At 47.7% G+C, this 20,427-nt stretch overlaps 1 protein-coding gene across 1 annotated transcript in view; it reads right to left on the reverse strand.

Moving 5' to 3' along the window:
• Myo18b (myosin XVIIIB) overlaps positions 1–20,427 on the reverse strand; it is a 209,156-nt gene that overhangs the window by 21,472 nt on the left and 167,257 nt on the right. The window contains exons 40-42 of the mRNA XM_031337427.1: positions 14,095–14,225; positions 7,213–7,257; positions 5,611–5,748 (exon numbers count right to left, since the gene is read on the reverse strand). Of these exons, the coding sequence (XP_031193287.1) occupies positions 5,611–5,748; positions 7,213–7,257; positions 14,095–14,225 (314 nt within the window). The remainder of the gene's footprint in view (positions 1–5,610; positions 5,749–7,212; positions 7,258–14,094; positions 14,226–20,427) is intronic.

Below are 20,427 nucleotides of genomic sequence, written 5' to 3' on the forward strand. Positions count from 1 at the left end.
CTAAGCTTTTTCTTTAAAATATTGAGTGATTTTGGAAGACTGGTCGCACATACCCATGGGCAAAAAGACCCTGAGGTGAGTCATCTTGTTTCATTAACAGTAATGGAGAAATTAACCCCTTTCTCATACACATTCAGTCTTACCCTTCATTTCCTCTTCCAATTTTTCAGACAAAATCTAATACTGCCTTTATTATCATAATAACGGTATTTGCTCTGTTACCCAATTCTTTTCTTAATGGAGATTTCTTTTTTTAAAAAAACAATTCAGCTTAGACGTTTTAAATCCAGCCACAAATAATTCTCAGAAATCAGACATAGGTTTGAATTCTAGTCCCTTGAAGGGAGAAAAGGAAGTTTAAAATTCTGTACAATTACATTGAGATACTGAAGCAAGAAATCTCCAGGAACCCATGTGGAGAAAGTCTGTACCTGTGTTAAGATGGGGGTGGGGATACAGAGAAATAGCCTCTGCAATTAACATGTCACTGGGTTATTAGCATATTCACTAGATGATTAGCTTATTCACCAGGCGAATAGCATTGTTCACTAGGGGATTAGTATATTCACCAGGGGATTAGCCTATTCACTAGGTTGTTAACCTGGTTCACCAGGTGATTAGCATATTAATTGTTCACCCAGCTTGAAAATGGGGTGTGGTACTAAGTCAAGCTCAATTTGACTGGATCTAGAATTATCTGGGATAAGGGTCTCTCAGCATGGCTATCTTAATTGATGTGGAAAGGATGCATCTCAACTGTGGAACCACTCACTCTGACTGAGATCCTGGACTGTAAAGGGGGAAAGCTCTGAGCTGAGCCCTAAGATGTATTTATCTGAGGCTGCCTCAGGGTCCTGTAGCTTCAGTATTACATTAGATAGATAGACAGACAGACAGACAGACAGACAGACAGACAGACAGACAGATAGATACATAGATAGATAAAAGAGAGTTACAAGTAAATGAAGGTCTCTGGCCTTGACATCAGTCCTTATAATCAATGTGTGTCACATACTTTCATTTGCAGGTCTCAGTTTCTCTGTCTTTCTAGTGGGCATATTTAATTAAATCACCCCAGGGTTTCCTTCCACCGGAGGATGTGCAGAATCTTCAGTCATAGATACACTTAAAGGGAGGGGCTTCCAATCAGGATGGCAGAAATGAGGATGCAGATGGTAACAAGGTTAGTGGGTAAGGAAAATGGAGTCACGCACAGTGGAATATTACTCAGTCATGAAAAAATGAAATTATGAAGTTCACAGATAAACGAACAGAACTGGAAGAACTTACAGGAAATGATATCACCCCAGCCCCAAAGAAAAACTCTGCATGACCCCACTCATGAGGATACTTACTTTAAATCTTTTTTTTTTTATGCTTAACAAGGATATACCTGGGAGCTAGAAAACCAGAAACAGGGCTGACATTTTAAGAGAGGAGGGTGGTAAAATACAGGTAAAATGAAAGCAGATGAGGTAAAATGGAGATGGAGAGGTGCAAGAATAGGAGGAGAGGGGGTGAGGAAATGGGGGGGCTTAACAAAAACAAAGGGTGCATGGAAAACTTGTATGGAGCCTGGGATCCTCCAATCCAAACAAAAATCAGAGGGGACAGTAGAACAGGGGCTATGAAAGGAGAGACAAACCCTAACGGTTAAAGGTTTCAGTGGAGATAGGAGTATTAGAGAAGAGAGGGATTAATAAAACTAATAAAACTGATAACACTAATAAAAACTCAGGATGCATGACAAAGCCTTGGAAATCCACTGGTCTGTAAGTTAATTAAAAAAAAAAATTAACACAAAAAGCCAACTCAGGATTAACAGGGGACACGTGGGCCACTGAGGATGCCCTGCCTGAGTAAGGGTCAGACCTGCTTATCCTCTCTAGCCCTCAGATCATCTTCTGTGACAGGTGAGCAGAGCCACCCACCTCCTGGAATTCCCCAGAGAACTGAGTAGATGCTAGTGCTCCTGACACAGTTACATGGTAGGTCTCTTTCTAGATGCCGTGAAGCCAGCGTGTGCAGCCTTCATCTCATTATATGTGGCAGAGGCCCTGGCTTCCTTGTGGGGACATGGGAGCAGAGAAGCCAAGAGACTTGCCCAGCTCACACAGTCAGACACAATAAAGGTCTGGAAGAGTGAGCAATGATTACAGAGCATGCATGGACACCCCTCCCCGATGGGCTCTTCTACAGCAGTGAGCACTGACTACCGAGCAGGGTCTTAAAATAATTTACAATATGACCCAGCTACACCCCTCCCTGGCATATGCCAAAGGGCTTTGTGTCCCTCCTCACAGATCTCTGCTCAGCCACAGTTGTGTCTTTCAATTGCTCTATTCACAGTAACCAGGAAACACACACTATAAAAATGTCGTCTAACCGATAATGAGAAATGAAAAAAGGGTACCTACGTACACTGGGGAACGTAAAGAAGAACGAAACCATGAACTTTTCGGGTAAGTAGATGAAACTTGAAAAGATCATATCAACTGAGACAACATAGACCCAGAGAGACAAACATCACAGGTTCCATTTCACCACTGGCTTCCAATTCCAGGTCTTCAGACATGAGTACAGATCTTCGGGTATGGTGGTTTGTATATTCTTGGCCCAGGGAGTGGCACTATTAGAATGTGTGGCCTTGTTGGAGGAGGTATGGCCTTGTTGGAGTAGGTGTGACCCTGTTGGAGTAGGTGTGGCCCTGTTGGAGGAGATGTGGCCTTGTTGGAATGAGTGTGGGCCTGTTAGAGTAGGAGTGGCCCTGTTGGAGGAGGTGTGGCCCTGTTGGAGGAGGTGTAGTCTTGTTGGAGTAGGTGTGGCCCTGCTGGAGGAGGTGTGGTCTTGTTGGAGTAGGTGTGACCCTGTTGGAGTAGGTGTGTCACTGTGGGTGTGGCTTTAAGACCCTCAGCTGCCTGGAAACCAGTCTCCTACTAGCAGCCTTCAGATGAAGATGTAGAACTCTCAGCTCCTCCTGCACCATGCCTGCCTGGATGCTGCCATGCTTCCCACCTTGATGATAATGGACTGAACCTCTGAACCTGTAAGTCAGCCCCAATTAAATGTTGTTCTTATAAGAGTTGTCTTGGTCATAGTGTCTGTTCACAGCAGTAAAACCTTAACTAAGACATCAGGCAACTGCAGATGCCAGGGAAGTGAAACAGGACCATTGTGGGGTGGGGGTACAAGTACAAGTGACCTGATAGAAAAATGGGGGAGGGCACAGTAACCAGGGGGCTGCAGGGAGTTGTGTGCAAAGAAGAGGAAGGAGAACAGTCATTTGGAATCATGGTATTAACTGTCTACTTGAAAACACCTATCATGCACATGAGTAAGTGACTAAATAAACATATATAGTTAAAATAAAAAAAAAAAACCTGTCATCTGGGCTCACAATGCTGTCTCCAAGAGCCAAAGACTAAGACAACACCCACCACCACACATGAGAAGCTCCCCTTATCTCAGAGACTTCCAAAGGCTTTTGCAATTGCCCTAGGCAGCCTCCCAGAGGTGGAAGATAAGCTCCTATTGCTGGAGACAATGTGCACTTCAGACCCAGCGCCTAGAGCCCCGACCTTCTACTGACTTAGAACTGACCAGAATGCCTCCTTGATGTGGATTAGCTTTCATGATACAGAAGGTGTCGTGCAAGCTTACAAAAAAGGCAACCAATATTCATTTACAGCTTTGATGCCTATGAACTGTAAAATGATCAGCACAGCAGGATAACACTGAGGTGCAGGAGTGCATGCTCATACTGAGGTGCAGGGATGCATGATCCCACGGAGGTGCAGCCATGCATGGTTATACTGAATTGCAGCCATGCATGGTCACACTGAGGTACAGGGACGCATGGTTACACTGAGGTGCAGCCATGTATGCTCACACTGAAGTGCAGTAGTGGCATGTGCACCTTGGCAGTAACCAACAGCTCTCTGATTGGTCTTAAGCCTTACTGAATAAGAGGGAAGCCATGCCCCATTCTAGAAACCAGCTTAACTTCCCAGCGCTAGTGAAGCCAAGGACCTTGGAGGAGAACTTACAGCCACCAGTTTACTAAACCAGCACAATCCCTAAGTACACTCTAAATATTTGTCCTCATGCCCACAGGTAAGTGTAGTCCTCACCCCTCATCAAGGATATTTCTCTTTGCAACATATGGCAACTGTTACAGAAAACCACAGCCAATCCAAATGCAGAGTTCTGGAGCCCAGTCTCAATGGAAACATCTATAATACAAGTCCTGCACCTAAGGCTCAGGGAACATTTCAGAAGAGGGGGCAGAAAGAACGTAAGAGCTGGAGGATCTGGGAGCTTGCCGTGAGATTTCATATCCTAGGAATGTCAGAAGCTGTGAAGTCCTAGCAACATGACTCCCCAAATATGACCTGAACAGGGATTACACAATAGACACGCTAAAGCAGACTGGCAGTCATTGGAGGGAGTCCGCAAGGCTTCAACCCTACACAAAGAACCATAGGCAACTAAAGAGTACTTAGAGCCAGAGAAATAGTCTTCCCCTAATTAGAAAGAGTACATCAACTGGCTATCCAATACCAATGGTCAACCCTGAAAACATACAGGTACAACTAAGATTATATAGACTGAGCAGGTTGTATTTATGTATTTAAGACTACACACACACACACACACACACACACACACACACACACACACACGTATGTATATAACAGTGAAAAAAAGCTATACTTTTGAAAGAGAGCAAAGAGGGTTATGTCGGAGGATTTGGAAGGACGAAAGGGAGGGTGAAATGATGTAATCCCATTATAATTGGAAAAAGGCAAGATAAATTATAAAGCTTTATTTTTATTCTTAATTGTGTGTAGGATTGTGTGTCTGTATGTGGGTATGGACACTTGAGTGCAGTTGATCTAGGAGTCCAGGAAAAAGGCATTTTATCCCCTGGAGCTGAAGTGGTTGTGAGCTGCCCAATGTGGATGCTGGGAACTGAACTCAGTGCTGAGCTATCTCTCCAGTTCCAAGATTACTAAATGTTAGTCATATTCACGATAAAAAAAAATGACTTTTCTCCATGAGAAACACAGCTCAATATACTTTTCTTTTCTCTCTACATAAAGTCAGCAGCTTGCCATATTACAAGGCTGGCTTCACAATTCTTAGCTCAAGAGACCCTCCTTCTTCAACCTCCGGCCTCCAGAGCAGCTGAGCTCCCAGGTATTGCAGCACTGTGCCTGGCTTTAGCTCAATTTTCTTTATGACTCCACTCAAGAATGTCATCCAAAACTGAAACAAACGTAACTGACCATGCTTATTTATAAACCAAAGAATCGCTAGTCTGACACCTGCGACAGAAGCAGTGATAAAGATTAGTTACCCTTTGTTCCAGCCGAGCCAGCCGCACTATTCAAAACAGAGGTCTGTGTTACAGGGTTACAGTGTTACAGGTGCATCTGACCATCTTCCAAGTCAATAAACAGCACCAGACTCCACATTTCTCAGGCCCTGAGAGGTCAAGTGACCTACTTAAAGCCACACAGCACAAGAAGTGGAAGTCATGAAGGTCAGCCTGCAAGCAGGAGTCTTTGAGCTGTCAGCCAAGGGCAGGCCTTAGAGCAAGGCTCTTACCTGGGACCGCGGAAAGAGCTGCTGACCGCTGACTGTCGAGTGGGGATTCTCACTGAGTCCGTGGCCAGGGAGAGGGAACAGCTCATCCAGGACTGCAGACTGCCCTCTGGCTGGGAGCTGATGATAGAGACGTTGTCTCTAGAAGGCAAAGATAGGACACTGACCACAGTGGCCTCCATGTCAGAGTCTGGGCCCTACAGAGGGCTCTATGTGCTCTGCTATAGACAGGCAGTGGCCTGTGAGGCGGGAGGAGGCTTTGGCGTTGGGAGGGACCAACTTGGGTTCTCTGATTCATGCCTGAAGCCTGGATGGAAACTATTTGCTTTTATTCTAATATCCTCTCTATTAAATGCAGCACTCTTAGACACACACACACACTAACTGGGGTGTTAAGGACGTGGGGTGTTAAGGCCTCTCTGACTTGAGGATCAAGTTTGCCATTGAATTTTGTACCAAACAATATGTTCATGGGATATGCAAGGGGTGAAAATCTTCAGCCCTCCTTTGCCTTATGGGAATCTCCTTGGCATGCTGGACTTTCTCTTTATGGTCTTTGATTGTATGTGAGTGTGAACGTATCTCTGTGTGTATGTGTGAGTGTGTGTATGTAGGTGTGAGTGTGTGTGTCTGTGTGAGTATGTATGTATCTCTCTGTGCATCTGTGTGTCTGTCTGTGTGCATGTGTCTGTGTGAGTGTGTATGTATCTGTCTGTGTGTGTGTCTGAGTGTTTGTCTGTGCATGTGTCTATGTGAGCATGTATGTGTGTATGTCTGTCTGTGTCTCTCTGTGTGTGCCTCCATCTGTGTGTCTGTCTCTGTATGTGTCTGTGTGAGTATGTATGTGTGTATGTATCTGTCTATTGTCTCTGTGTATCTGTGTGTGCATCCATGTGTCTGCATGCGTGTGTGTGTACAAGTGAGCCCATGCATGTAGCAGTGTATGGTATATTTGTGTGCACAGGTCCAGGTACACACAAGTGTGTGGTATGTTTATCATACCGCTAAGTCAGCCACCATGGGACAGGGCTGCACACATGAACTTAACATTAATCCTGTCCTCAAGATTGCATCCTAGGAGAGCATGTAAACTTCTCAGTGAGTAGCCACAAAATGAAGGCTCTGTTAGCGTTATTACAGAGAGAGACAGAAGGTCCATTTGCAGGTTAAATAAGGAGCCTCAATTTCCTTCCAGGAAGGAGAGGAAGTCAGTGAGGCAGGAGAACCTCAGGTAGGTGAGGATTCAGTGGGAACAGTACACACACAGGTGTGGAGGGTCCAGGAGTTAGGAAAGCAGAACCCATGGGTAAAGAGAGGATCAAAAGTCAACATGGAATGCAGATGTCCACATAAAAAGTCTGTTCTGGGGCCACAGGGAGACATTGAAGGTGGTGGTGGATAATGGCATGATAATGCATGTCTTCCCTGTGTCTAAATGCTGTCACATGGGTATGCAGTGTGTACTCCCATAAGGCACATGATAAACCATGAAGCCAGGGCTTCATAGACATTACAGAGAGTTCTCTAATGAATGTGAACCTTCTCCTTGCCAACTGCACACACACTGCCAGGGGCTCACCTTCGTAAGCTCCATGGTTTACTTACCCTTCTTTCCCACTGCGGCTGCTACAGTCCACTGCTGTCTGGACACTAAAAGGAGACACAAGACAATGTAGGTGTTCAGCCAGGACTGGAGAGCTGGTCTCTAATACTACATACACCTGGGTTTGCCTGCTATGTCCAGACTTTGCTACTGTGTGGTTGTAGGGTGCCGAGTTGTCCTTTCTGAGCTTCCCACCTTCCTTTGTAAACTGTGGTTGACTAATAACACACAGGCCTCTGCCTCTACTTCTGCAAGGAGCAGATGAGGCAACCCTTGTGGATTGCTCAATGCAGATCCCAGAGAACAGGAGCAACTGTTACCAGTGCTCTTTAAAAATGAGACTAGGGTAGGGCTCTGGTTAAGAGCATGGCTGCTCTTCTAGAGGACTTGGGTTCAACTTCCAGTACTACACCATGGTTCACAATCATCTGTAACACCAGTTCCAGGGGATCCAATGCCCTCTTCTGTCCTCTGAGGGCACTCTCAAAATGAACAGACATATACAGAGGCAAAACACTCAAACATAAGACAAACATTTTTGGAAATGCAACTGGCATCAGTGACGTTAATCATATTGGTATTGACAATATGCCTGGCACTTGCCTCATAGTCTTTGGGAAGCCAACAGATTGAACTCAGGCAGGATAGCTTCCTGGGACATTATGGGAAACTTCTAATCTAATTATATAAGTAGCTACTCTTCAGGGAGAAACATGTTTACACACTCCGCCCACACCATCTGCCTCCATTTTAGAGATGAAGATAGTATACCATTCACAAGGCCACTGAACTTCCAAACCCAGCTTTGTGGAGACCACTGACTATCAATGTGCCACTGCCACACTGGGGATCCAGACAAAACCATACCCCTGCATCTAAATTGCCTTTACTCTGGTCCTCAGGCTGGGCCTCCAGCCGCAAGCAAGGTCTGCTGGGATTTGGGCAGATTTGAGGAGGATGTACCCATTGTTTCTTCTTCTAAAGCCATGCTTCCTTAGATGCCTCATATTTCCAAGCACGTATCTCCAGTAGGCTGATGTTCTTAAGGACCATGAACATGTCTTCCATGCATGGAGACAGGATAGTAGGGTCCCCAGAGCCCACAACCAAATGTCTAATGACAAGAGGCTGAACCTCATTTTCATCTCAGTGTGAGCTACGCAGGAAGCCAGCACTCTCATTCTCTCCACTTGGAATCCACACTCCTGAGCTTGGACAGTGGATACTGCTCATTGCTGTCACTGCTCCATACAGTCTGCTCAGTTCATCAACAGAGCATACATGGGTGCTGACACTTATCCAGGCTCGATCTCTGAAGGCAGCTCTCGGGACTTGGAACTCAGAACCACTCCCTCCTGGAGGGACCTTCCCCACAGAGACTTGGACACTTTCTGCTGTCATTTTTCACTATGGTTTCTGCTGGTTTACCCTGGATGTGCGATGCTTTGGACCCAGTCTGTAGAAGCCAACCCCACTGAGTGTGTGAGTCTTGTCTGTGTGTTTCCTGTCTGCATGGCTTCCCAACAGGCTCAGCAGCTGAGACATCAGCTGACAGAAGAGAGAACACAGCTTTGTAAACAGGACCTCCATATAAAGTTAGCCTTCATGCTCCCAGAAGACTGCTTTGATGGTCCAAACCATGATTGTTTGCAGCTGAGCAGGGAGATCTGGGATTTCCACACATCGTGACTGTACCATTTAAGCCACTATTTCACAAGAAACAAGACTGTAGACACCACTGTTACATCCCCCCACCCTCCACCCCTGCCAAAGTCTGTGCTCGGAGCTGACCACATTTAAGTTAGTAATCCTCTTTTAAAGAAGGGCAAGTTCAGGCCAGAAGACAGGTGCTGTCCGTGGTTCTGATGCAGCTGGCTGCGTAGTCGAGGCGCTGTCCGTGGTACTGATGCAGTTGGCAGCGTAGCCAATGCGCTGTCCGTGGTACTGATATGGTTGGCTCCATAAGTGAGGGATTCTCAAACCCCAGCCCTGGGCTGGTGTCTATGGTTCTTTCTGTCATCTTGGTCAGTGTGGTTTTGCAAAGGGAGCCTGTGCCAGGAATTTTAAAACAGATGTTGGCAAGGATCGAGGTAATTGATTAAGTGTCTTCAGATGTATTCCTCCTGGGTACCTTTCACCAGACAGCCGCATTCTAAATGCAAATACAGGCTAGGAAGGAATGCCTGGATTCGTTTGCTCCATGTCAGTGACTGACATGAGCTCGCCATCATGGCAGCCCAGAAGGGAACAGAGACCTTGATAGGAGGTGAAGGACACTCAGCGTGTCCTAAGTGATAACAAAGCTGCCTTTAACTGGCACCGGAGGCGGGGGTGGGGTGGGGGTGAAGTCAACTCCAGAAACAAGCCATGGTTTCGTGGCTTAATGCATGCATCAGCGAGACTTTAGATATCTCTGAGACTCAGTTTGCTTATCTTTGGTTTGTAAAAGATACTGGCAGGAGCCTGGTGATTGTGCAAGAGCAGCACGTGCCAAGCAGTAACAACTGTTCTCCAGAACGGGAACCACGGGAGGGGGGCATCACCTCTGTTTGCTGCAATGTTGGAAATAGATGTGGTGAACTGTGGAAGTTCTGACTCTATCTCATCAGCTGAGTGTTGGTTACAATCCTTCTCAGAAAGCAGGACAACCTGTAACATTGATTTAATGCTAGAGAGCACAGGGGCCCATGCTGTGACTCTAACTGGGTGTCAACCTCCTAAGATGAACAGAGAGCTCGCTCAAGCCATTCTTCCAGGTCAGGACATGTTCAGCACTCACAGAGGTGCTTCAAGAAAAGGGTTTGGGGACAGTCATCTCATTCAGCAGAGAACTTCACATCTGGGCCAGAGCCAAGGCTCAACAGTGAGTTGCTGACATACAATGTGTCCTCAGAAGGCCAGTCTCTGGTTCCATCCAAATATCTCCAGGTCTCTTCCACAGCCTGATGTCAGACCATTTGTTAGAGCATGTGAGTTGGAGGTCACCCAGCATCCACTCAGACCATCCCCAAGGACATGCTTGCTTCCAGAGTCCTCATCTTTTATCTATGACTCTGAAGTCAAGGGTAAGCGGTGGACTCCTCCACGCCCTACCATATCCCCAGGCAAGGCAACAGGCAGAACAGCTGCAGATTCTGGGGCCAAGAATAGATGGCAATTTCTGTCAGCCAATGTAGCCATCCTCTCAAGACTAATGAGCACGTTCGAGGCCTGGGGGATGAACTGAAACATTTCCTCCATTAGTCTAAAAAGGTTGATGCTACAGTCTAGCTGACGATGCCAGGCCCTGCTGCAGAGTCACATGAGCTTAAGCACCACTGTGTGCAGCCTGATGTTCTGAGCATGTAGCTTGGCTCCCAGCCTGCAAGGCCTACTCCATTAAGATCTATTCCAGGTGAACTGTAGAATTGTGATTTGGCATAATGAGAACAAGTTTCTCAACTTGGCAGTTGGAGAGTTAGTCTCTCTCTCTGTCCTCCTCCTCCTCCTCCTCCTTCTTTTTCTTCCTTCCCTAACCATGTGGTCTGAATCCTAATTGAGACTTTATAAAGAAGTATCTTGGACCAATCTTTTAAGCTCCAATCCAAACCTCTCATTCAAGGCAATAAAAACACACAGTGTACAGTTTGGAGCTGCTGATGGAGGAACTTGCTGGCACCAGGGCAGGAACTGGGAGCCCTTCTCTGTGCAGCAGAGCCATAATGGTATAGTACATATTTCTTTTTGTCTTTAACAGTCAGTGATGTTCCTCTGGAGTGTCCTGGTAGTTTCCTTATTGACTTAACACAAAGTAGAGTCATGTGGGAAGAGGAATCTCAGTTGAAAAGGCGCCTTCATCAGAGTGGCCTGTCAGCATTTCCTTGGCTAATGATTGATGTAGTTGGCTCTATCCCATTGAGGGTGGGGCCATCCCTGGGCTTGTGGTACAAGAAAGCAGGCTGAGCAAGCCACGAGGAACAAGCTGGTAAGTAGCACCCCTCCATGGTTTCTGCTTCACTTCCTGCCTCCAGGCTCCTGCCTTGAGTTCTGGCCCTGACGTGCTTTGGTGAGTGTGGTGGTTGGAATATGCTTGGCTCAGAGAGTGGCACTATTAGGAGGCATGGCCTTGTTGGAGTAGGTGTGGTCCTGTTGGAGGAAGTGTGTCACTGTGGGTGTGGCCTTGTTGGGGGACTTGTGACCTTGTTGGAGGGGGTGTGTCACTGTGAGTATGGGCTCTAAGACCCTCATCCTAGTTGTCTGGAAGTTAGTCTTCCACTAGCAGTCTTCAGAGGAAGATGTAGAACTCTCAGCTCCTTCTGCACCATGCCTGCCTGGATGTTGCCATGCTCCCGCCTTGATGATAAAGGACTGAACCTCTGAACCTGTAAGCCAGCTGCAATTAAATGTCCTTTATAAGACTTGCCTTGGTTATGGTGTCTGTTCACAGCAATGGGAACCCTAAGACAGTGACGAACTGTGATGTAGAACTGTGAGCTGAAATAACCCTCTCCTCACCAAGTTGATTCTGCTTCTGGTGTTGATCAAGGCAATAGAGACCCTGATTAGGACAGCAGTGAGCAGCACATAGGTGAACTGTTTGCCTTTTGCATCAAGTCAGCACTTTTCTGTAGGCTCCGATATCTGGGGAACTGAGAGTCTCAGCTGATTTCAGGGAAGCTATGTGAAAGAAGAAAGACAGGAGGGGGAGGAAGGGAGGTGGGAAATGAGGAAACAAAAGGCAGACCCTCTGGCCTGCAAGTCCTTCTCCAGGACCTGAATGCGACATGATCCTGTGGTGTGGTGCACCATCATTCCCAGAAGGTGGCCTTGCTTTGGGGATTGTGAAAACATGGAGACTGTGGCTTAGCGGGCAGAGTCGCAGAGGTGTGACACACCCTTGAAAATGACCTCAGGTTCTGATCCTGGCATGAACATACCAGGCTGCATGCCCTGTGTCTTCCCAACTGACACATTCCCTTCCATAGGAGGCCATCGCTCTGAGCAAAACTCTCTCCTCCCTTAAGCTAATACAAGGCTCTCTTCCCTTAAGCTAATAACTTGCCTTCTAGAACATATCTCTTGGTCCTTGTGCTTGCTTCCCCAGATTCTCCTTTCATGGGCCTGCACTGCCTTCTCCCTGGTGAGCTGGAGCCACCTACCTCATTGGTCACCTGCCACCAGAGGCTTTTAGGTTCCAGCAGAGCCAGGCACACTCTTTTGTTTGATTTGCTTATCCATTTGTGTACATGTCCCAGTACGCAGGCTATGTGAAGACACCCTATTCCTTAACTGTTCTCCATTCCAGGCTCCCAGCCCTGTACTGAACATCTCATGCAAGCAATCCAGCCCCTGTCCACATTACCATGGAGAAAATTGACATCCAAAAGCAAGAAGGAAAATGCAAAGCCACAGTAGGGTGTCTGGCATGGAACAGGTGCTCAGGAAAGGCTTATCAATCAAACAGATGCATAGATGAATGAACTAAAGAACAGAGGCAACAAGTAATGTCTGAGTCTCTACAGGGTCATGTTTCTGTGTGGGGAGCTGCATTTTTACCTCTTACTGATCCATCTTAGAAATGAAGAGACTAAGGATCAGAGTGATTGAATATTTGAGGTCATAGGATATTGAGGTCTATGAATTCCCCTCCTCCACTCACTGCTGCCTGGGTGCTCTTGGGTACCTATGTTCCATCATTACATCACATCCCACAGCTCCCCTGAGACACAGACAAGTTCTCATCCAATTTGAAGGACTGTGAGGCTGATTGTGGTATATGGGAACTGGAGACACAGTCAAGAAAAAAAAAAACATTGAAAACTCAGCAAGGAAGAGTATGTGCAGCCTCAGATGCAGAGGTCAGGATGAGAGGAGCCAAATGCTGGAACTGGGCTCAGGTGTCCATGGCCTGAACCCCAGGAAAGATGAACCCAGGCAAAGGGTGAGTCTTGTTGCCACAGAGATAGATATGTCTTATGTGAACATTGTCTGGGAGTAGTGGCTCTTAGGATGGAGCCTGGGGCAATGTCTGGGTGCTCTGTGACTGAGAAGTCTGGCTTCTGATTCTTGTCACAGCCTGCCCTACCCCTGAGCATGGCCATTCTGTTTCTGTCCCCTTTACCTTTGAATTCTTTATTAATGTGTGTGTGTGTGTGTGTGTGTGTGTGTGTGTGTACTATAGCCTTGAAACATAAGCCAAAACAAGCCCACCTTTCAGTGGCTTATGCCAGGAGCAGTGTCATAGCAACAAAAAAGAAATGAACACAAACCCAGACCAGACAAGCAGCTTCCTTAGGATGCCATACTGGTCTCTTTCTGTGATGGTTTATATATGTTCGGCCCAGGGAGTGGCACTATTTGAAGGTGTGGCTCTATTGGAGTGGGTGTGGCCTTGTTAGAGAAGGTGTGGCCTTGTTGGAGTAGGTGTGTCACTGTGAGCGTGGGCTTTCTCCTAGCAGCCTGAAAACCAGTCTTCTGCTAGCAGCCTTCAGATGAAGATGTAGAACTCTCAGCTCCTCCTGCACCATGCCTGCCTGGATGCTGCCATGCTCCCACCTTGATGATAACGGACTGAACCTCTGAACCTGTAAGCCAGCCCCAATTAAATGTTGTCCGTATAAGAGTTGTCTTATCATGGTGTCTGTTCACAGCAGTAAGACCCTAACTAAGACATTTTCCAATCGTTAGTGCCCAGCAAGTCAGGTCCCACACACTTCATAAGTAACACTTGTTAGCTCCCACACTTCATAGATGACAAAGACAGTGTCATTCTTCTTTCAATCTGAACAAACCAGCAACCCTCAGGCATCTTGGGGTCTCCCCAAGCAAATACAGCCTGAGACTTGTAGGAACAACAGAAGTTGGCAGAGCACAGCCCTGCCTCGACCTGGCCACCACCCAGTTACCTTTCTGTGTCACTGTCACTTGACACCACCTCTTCCAAGGCTGCCTGAAGGTCTGCAATGCGCCGGATGGATGTCTCCAAGTCTGTCTGCAGCGTTTGCCTCACAGTTGCCAACTCCTCCACATACTTCTCCTGCAGACAGAGACCACAGAACCCATTGAGAATGCCATAGTACTCCAGAGTTCTGGGGGTGAGGAGACAACCTTGAGCAGGGTCTCTGGGGGCAAGGAGACAGCCTGAGCAGAGCCTGTGGGAGGAGGGGACATCCTGAGCGGAGCCTATGGGGGGAGGAGACAGCCTGAGCAGAGTCTATTTGGGGGAGAGGACAGCCTGAGCCGAGCACCTGGGGGGAGGGGATAGACTGAGAAGAGCCTATGGAGTGGGGAAGGGGTGGGGGGGGGGCGGAATAACCTGAGCAGAACCCATAGCTCTGAGATGTAAGCAAATTCTTCCCAGGCCTTCACTGCAGATGAGGGAAATGTGAAGCCCTGGGTGTCCCAGGCAGGCACAATGTGTTCAACACAGAAGGGAATAGACTCTAGAGAGCCCTGCTGGCATGTTCCAGGAATGCGAAGCTGGGTCATCCACGTGTGTGTTTATGAGTCCAGAGCTATGCTTGGGTTTACACCATCACCTACTGAGTGCAAAGCCATCTTACTAAATGAGCCAACCAAGCTGAGCACTAGGGAAGGACCTGGTGCAGAAGGTTTGGCAACACAGAGCAGGGCCCTGTTCCCTGGACATCTGTCTTCCTGCTCTTGGCCTGTTCCAGGCTATTCCTGCCTACACACTGCAACACTCTGCACCATGACCACCATAGACCAACCCTCTGAAACTGTAAGCAAGCTCCCAGTTAAATGCTTTCTTGTATAAGAGTCACCTTGGCCACGAAGTACACCTAAGAGCTATACAAAGTGGGACGGTCCCGTGAGGCCTTCTGCAGAGTGACAGACCTGGCAGGTGTTTATGGGGTGTTTTTCTGTGGCCAGCACTAGTCATTTGACCAAAGCCTCCCTCCCTGAGAGCCTGGCAGGGGAGTCATGAACATCAATCCTGCTTCAGACTGAGCAACTGACACCTTCAAGAGCAAGGCTATGCATAGCACAAGTGCTAGAACTTGAGCTTAGTACTCTTGTCTTTGTGGTACTCATCCACTGAGATCAGTACTCTCTGGTAGCTGTGACTCAGTTTTGTCCTGACTCTGTGGGAAATATCTCATGTCCACGAAGCATCTGTTTTTCAGTTTACCCCTTAACACCAAGCTTGCTGAGAGAATGTGAGCCAGCCCCTGGGGACTTTAGATTGAGTCTGGAGAAAGAGTTGGTGACCGTGCCTTGGGGTATACTGTGACATGCATCAGGTCAAGGCCAGATACTGTTATACCCCACACTGCACCAGATCCTTTGAGCTAGAGAACTGTCTGGGTACATTCAGAATCTCTCTTTTGGAAATTAATTCCACGGGGTAGATCAGAAGGGAAAGCCGGACCCCGACCATGAGTTTGCTCAGGGCAGTGCGACCAATGGAATGAGAATCTGAAAGCCAGAACCTATGCCTAGCTTTAGGGATGGTTAGGGAGATCACAGAACATCACTTTGATGTCATTAGACAGTTGTTAACAAAAGTAAGGGCTGTGGCAATGTGGACAGCATCCTTGAATACTGTGGAGCAAACAGAACCACTAAGAAGTCTGTGACCCAGAATCTATAGCAACCACATACCTCAAACCACACACTACACACACCACCATATATACTACATACACACTCTACATACAAACAATCATGTACACTAAACACATACACATACTACATACAAAGCACCACATACAGTACACACATACACAAACACACATATATGCATACACACACACATACACACACGGTTGTTAGGTGGGACTTACAGTCTCAGGTATACAGGTGGAGAATGTCCAGGGAGAGATTTTTTTTTTAAAGCTGATCTGATCATCTGAAGTTTCTTTTTGGTTAGCTATCCCAAGAAACACACAGATGCCTAGTGATAGGGGGTGTGCAGGGTGACGATTATGGTCAGGTCTGAGTAAACACCCAGACCCTCTGGCAATTCCAGAAGCCCAGTGACCATAGACAGCCTTTCAGGCCTCTCTGAAGTAACTAGGAACAGTCACATCACTAGAGGCTGCAGAGCCAAGACGTGAACCCAATCCATGGGGCAGGCTGTGCTCATCCAGAGAATCCAGCAAGGATCACGGTTGTTTCTCATCACAGGAATGGATGGACATTCCTCTGTGGGCCGGCCTCCCCAGTCTCACTGAGTTAGACCCTTAAAGATGGCACTAAGTCTCCTCGACAGGATTGAGTACTGTAGTAGGTGTGGCCCAACCAAGTCAGGCCAGGGCTTCACAGAGCCGAAAGAGAGGAACAATGTGGTCAGAAGCAGGTGTGTGTGGGCAGAACTGGCACGAGCAGGGCCACCTTACACTTCAGGTGATGCTACCAGCTATGGAATGTCAACCTCAGGACAGGTAAGTGAGGGACAAGCTGAGGCTCAGCCCCAGACCACAGCCAGTAGCCAGACAAGAGCATTGGGACAGGTGGAGGGGGCTGTGATGCAAAGATCGCCAGCATGTCAGATCAGATACAGCAAGGGAAGTGGCTGGGGCTGCAACCCAGAAGCTCCACAGCACCACTCCTTCCCAGGCTCAGGTACTGTGGGAGCACCACTCCTCAGGCTGAGACAGAGCACTGTGGGAACACTAAAACTTCCCAGGTTTAGACAGAGGCATTGTGGGAGCATCACCTCTTCCCAGGCTCAGGAACCAGTGGTTCTGGACTGGCCTCCACCTGCAGGGACTGTGACAGCTGCCTCTTAAGAGAAATCTGGGTTTTTACCTTCCAGCCTAGCTTGTGCCTCAACACCTGGGCCAGGTGCGTATGAGGGAATCATGTGAGGTACAGTAAACATTGGTCACACGATCGTTTCGCCTAGAAGCAAGGGTCCTGAAGACCAGAGCAGACAAACATTCTGCCCCATGGAGCTGTGGTGGTCATCTGAGATGAGGCCTCTCAGGGCCTGTGTGCAAACATAGGAGCATGATGCCTCTTCCAGCTCTGCTTCCATGACTCTTGCCTAGGAAAGGGTCATTCACAGGTATGCAGTCCCAGCCCTCAGGGAACACTCCAGAGAGCAGCGATGGGCAGGCATGAGTGTAGAGACCGGTGTTCTGCTCTGGTGCAGGGCTGGGCCAAAACTAAGCAGGTGGGCAGGAGAGTGGGACTTGAAGCAGAGGTAAATCTGTAACCTTGTAGGCTCTGGAGACTTCAGCTTCACAGAGTCGAATCTCAGCGGTGTGGCTCGAAGGCTATGTGACCTTCAGCAAGTCACACAGCTAACCTGCCTTCCTGTCAATCTCACTGGGAAGCAAGGCAGCAGGCAAAGAGTTAAAGTGCTGGGGCTAGGGGGCGCACAGCATTGCTAACCCACACTCCTAGAAGAGGAACCTTGACAAGGGCAACATTGTTTCCCTTTCATTGGGGAGGCCAAACCCAAATAAGAACCTTCGAATGTGGAAGTCTGTCCAAAGCCACTGGGCTACCTAGACCAAGCAGGGAGACCTGAGGAAGGTGTGTGGACCACCCTGCCCTCATTGCCCCCCAGTGCCCATCCTTTATCTGCTGCCTGTGGGCAACAGACTCGAAGGGAGCACACCAGATCAGTGGAGCAACGGAGCATCCCAGAGCGAGGGAGCTCCACAACCAGCCGTCAGCAGAGCTGAGCTCTCCTGCTTCAGCTTGAGAACCTTGGGGGTGTCTGCAGACTACCAAGACCAAGACATCAGTCTCCACACTGCAGTGCCCAGCAGCCAGCCCAGGGCAGACAAAACAAGGCCCCTCACCCCATCAGAACCTAGAGAAGTCACACAGGAAGAAGGGGCCAATGGGAGGCAGCTGACTCAAGCTGGGGACCGCATGCCTCCTTACACCTTCCAGGGTCAGATGCCTAACTGGCATGGTGATCACATCTGGGCACACTGAAGGTTGTCTCGGCTGCCCCTCAAGAGCACAGCTGTGTTCTGAGGCTCCATAAGAGATTAGGGTCCTCTACTGTTAGCAAGGAGCATGCAGAGGCTCAGTGGTGGGACACCAGCCTTATCTAAGCCTGTCTGGGTAGTTAGATATATGCATGGCAGAAAGCCTCCCAGGAACCCACCCGATTCCCAGACAGATCTACAGCTGTGAGGCAGGGAAAGAAACACGGACAGAAATGGCTTTCATGTGCACCAGTGCCTACGACATACTCCTCTTGTCCAATCACGCATCTTTGCATTCAAGCCACATTTATTGAGCACCTACTATGTGCCAGTTTCCACAGAGCTAACACTGTCACGGGACCTGATCCACCTGCCCTGCTGATGCCTGGCCCATGGTAGGCAGGTGCATGCTTAAGAGAGTCAGTGTTACTATGCAACTGTCAGTGGCATAGGAAAGGACAGGGTCTGATGCTCACGGAGCATCATGTTTACCAAGATAAAGACAACACTGGGCAGTATGAGCTCCTGGCCCTGCATCACTCACAGGAATCGGGAGCCCTTTAGACTCCCAGACTGCTGCTCTCTCCAGGGCACCCCATGCACAGTCACTGTGTGGGAAGCAGTTCAGATGATAATTAATGTCAGCAATTAAGATGGGCTCTGCTCGTGACATTTGATTAGAGGCTAATACCAGATCTGTTGTTTGTTGCTTGTTTCTTTACCCAGAGCACCCTGTTCCCCAGAGACCTTCATCTGCCTGAGATGCATGGGAGCTCTTCCCTGAGGCTCCATGCCCCTGAGCAGGCCTCTCAAGGTTCAGTTCACATGAACCGGGGTTTGCCCAACAGAACAGTCTCACAACATCCTTGAAAGTCACCCATCCTGGTGTTTTCTGTCACAATAAGAACAGACCGAAGATTCCTACTCAGTAGGATGCGTGTGTTGAAATGAATAATAGGGGATTCACACAGAGCTAATGCCAGTGGCTTGCTTAGTAAATATAAGTAGACATTTATTGATTCCTGTGTAATCAGCAACTGGCCAATCTTTTTAAATTCAACTTTGTGACCCAGGCTGGCCTTGAAATTTTCATCCTTCCACTGGGTGTATAAGCTTCGCTATGATCACAGTATCACACCCAGCTCCTGTTCAAATATAAAATCCAAATGACTCTGAATGGCACACAGACAGGAGGATTTCAGTACAGCCCTGAAACACTCTGAATGCACGTGTGCATGCACGCACACGCACACACACTGTATATACATATATATACATATATATGTATATATACACACACATATGCATATACATATATCACATGCTTGAAACATACCTGAGCATACAATGACTATTGCTGAATTCATCCCTAAGTGAACATGTTGATCTATAGTCCTTATTCTGACTGGTGTTCTGCTGAACAGTTGAAATCTCTTATTTCACTTAATATCAGTAAGATCCCTTAGATCCAAGCACCGTGGAAAAAGAACATCATTGGAGAATCTTACAGTAAATTACTGGCTGTGGCTACTTTCCCTGGCATGAGCTAACAAAACATGCTCATGTTTTCCTTTTATGGTTTTCCAGATTCTCCGCAGAAACTATGACTTTGGTGTATTATGAGAAACTTGGAAAATGGGCTTCATTTCTCTGGTTCATTGTAACTGAATCCCCTTCTACCTGACCAGGAGCTGGCTATCAGCAGGAAGGAAGGCCAGGGAACATGCAGTCCTTGTTCTGCGAGATCCTTCCCTTAAACATCCTGAAAACTCTCTATTTCATTCTATTTTTATGGTGCAATAACAGACACAGAGAGACTCATCAAAGATCTGATTTTAGTTCACTTTTTGTTGCTATAACGGAACACCGGAGACTGGGTAATTTACATAGGGAAGAGCTTTATTTTGGCTCATAGTTCTGGCACTCTGAAGGATTAGCACCACACGTGTGTGGCTTCTGCCAAAGGTCACAAGAACCTGGTAGAAAGTGGGAAAACAGAAAGTGATTTTTGTTCTCACAGATACACAGAAGCTACCTCCTCAGGCTCCATGCCCCTGAGGCAGCCTCTCAAGGTTCAGCTACCCTGTATCAGGGTTTGCCCGACAGAACAGATCTCACGACATCCTTGAAGTTCATCCATCTTACTGTTTTCTGACACAATAAGGAAAGACAGAAGCTTCACCATCAGTGAGATCAAGGAGGAGCCAGAGTCCCTTTTTGACAGCCACTCTGGAGGCAGCCATTTTGGTCCTCTGTGAGAAAGAACTCTGTGTGTGTGTGTGTGTGTGTGTGTGTGTGTGTGTGTGTGTGTGTGTGTGTGAGAGA

Source organism: Mastomys coucha, unplaced genomic scaffold (assembly GCF_008632895.1).
Source record: "Mastomys coucha isolate ucsf_1 unplaced genomic scaffold, UCSF_Mcou_1 pScaffold22, whole genome shotgun sequence".
Lineage (NCBI taxonomy): Eukaryota > Metazoa > Chordata > Mammalia > Rodentia > Muridae > Mastomys > Mastomys coucha.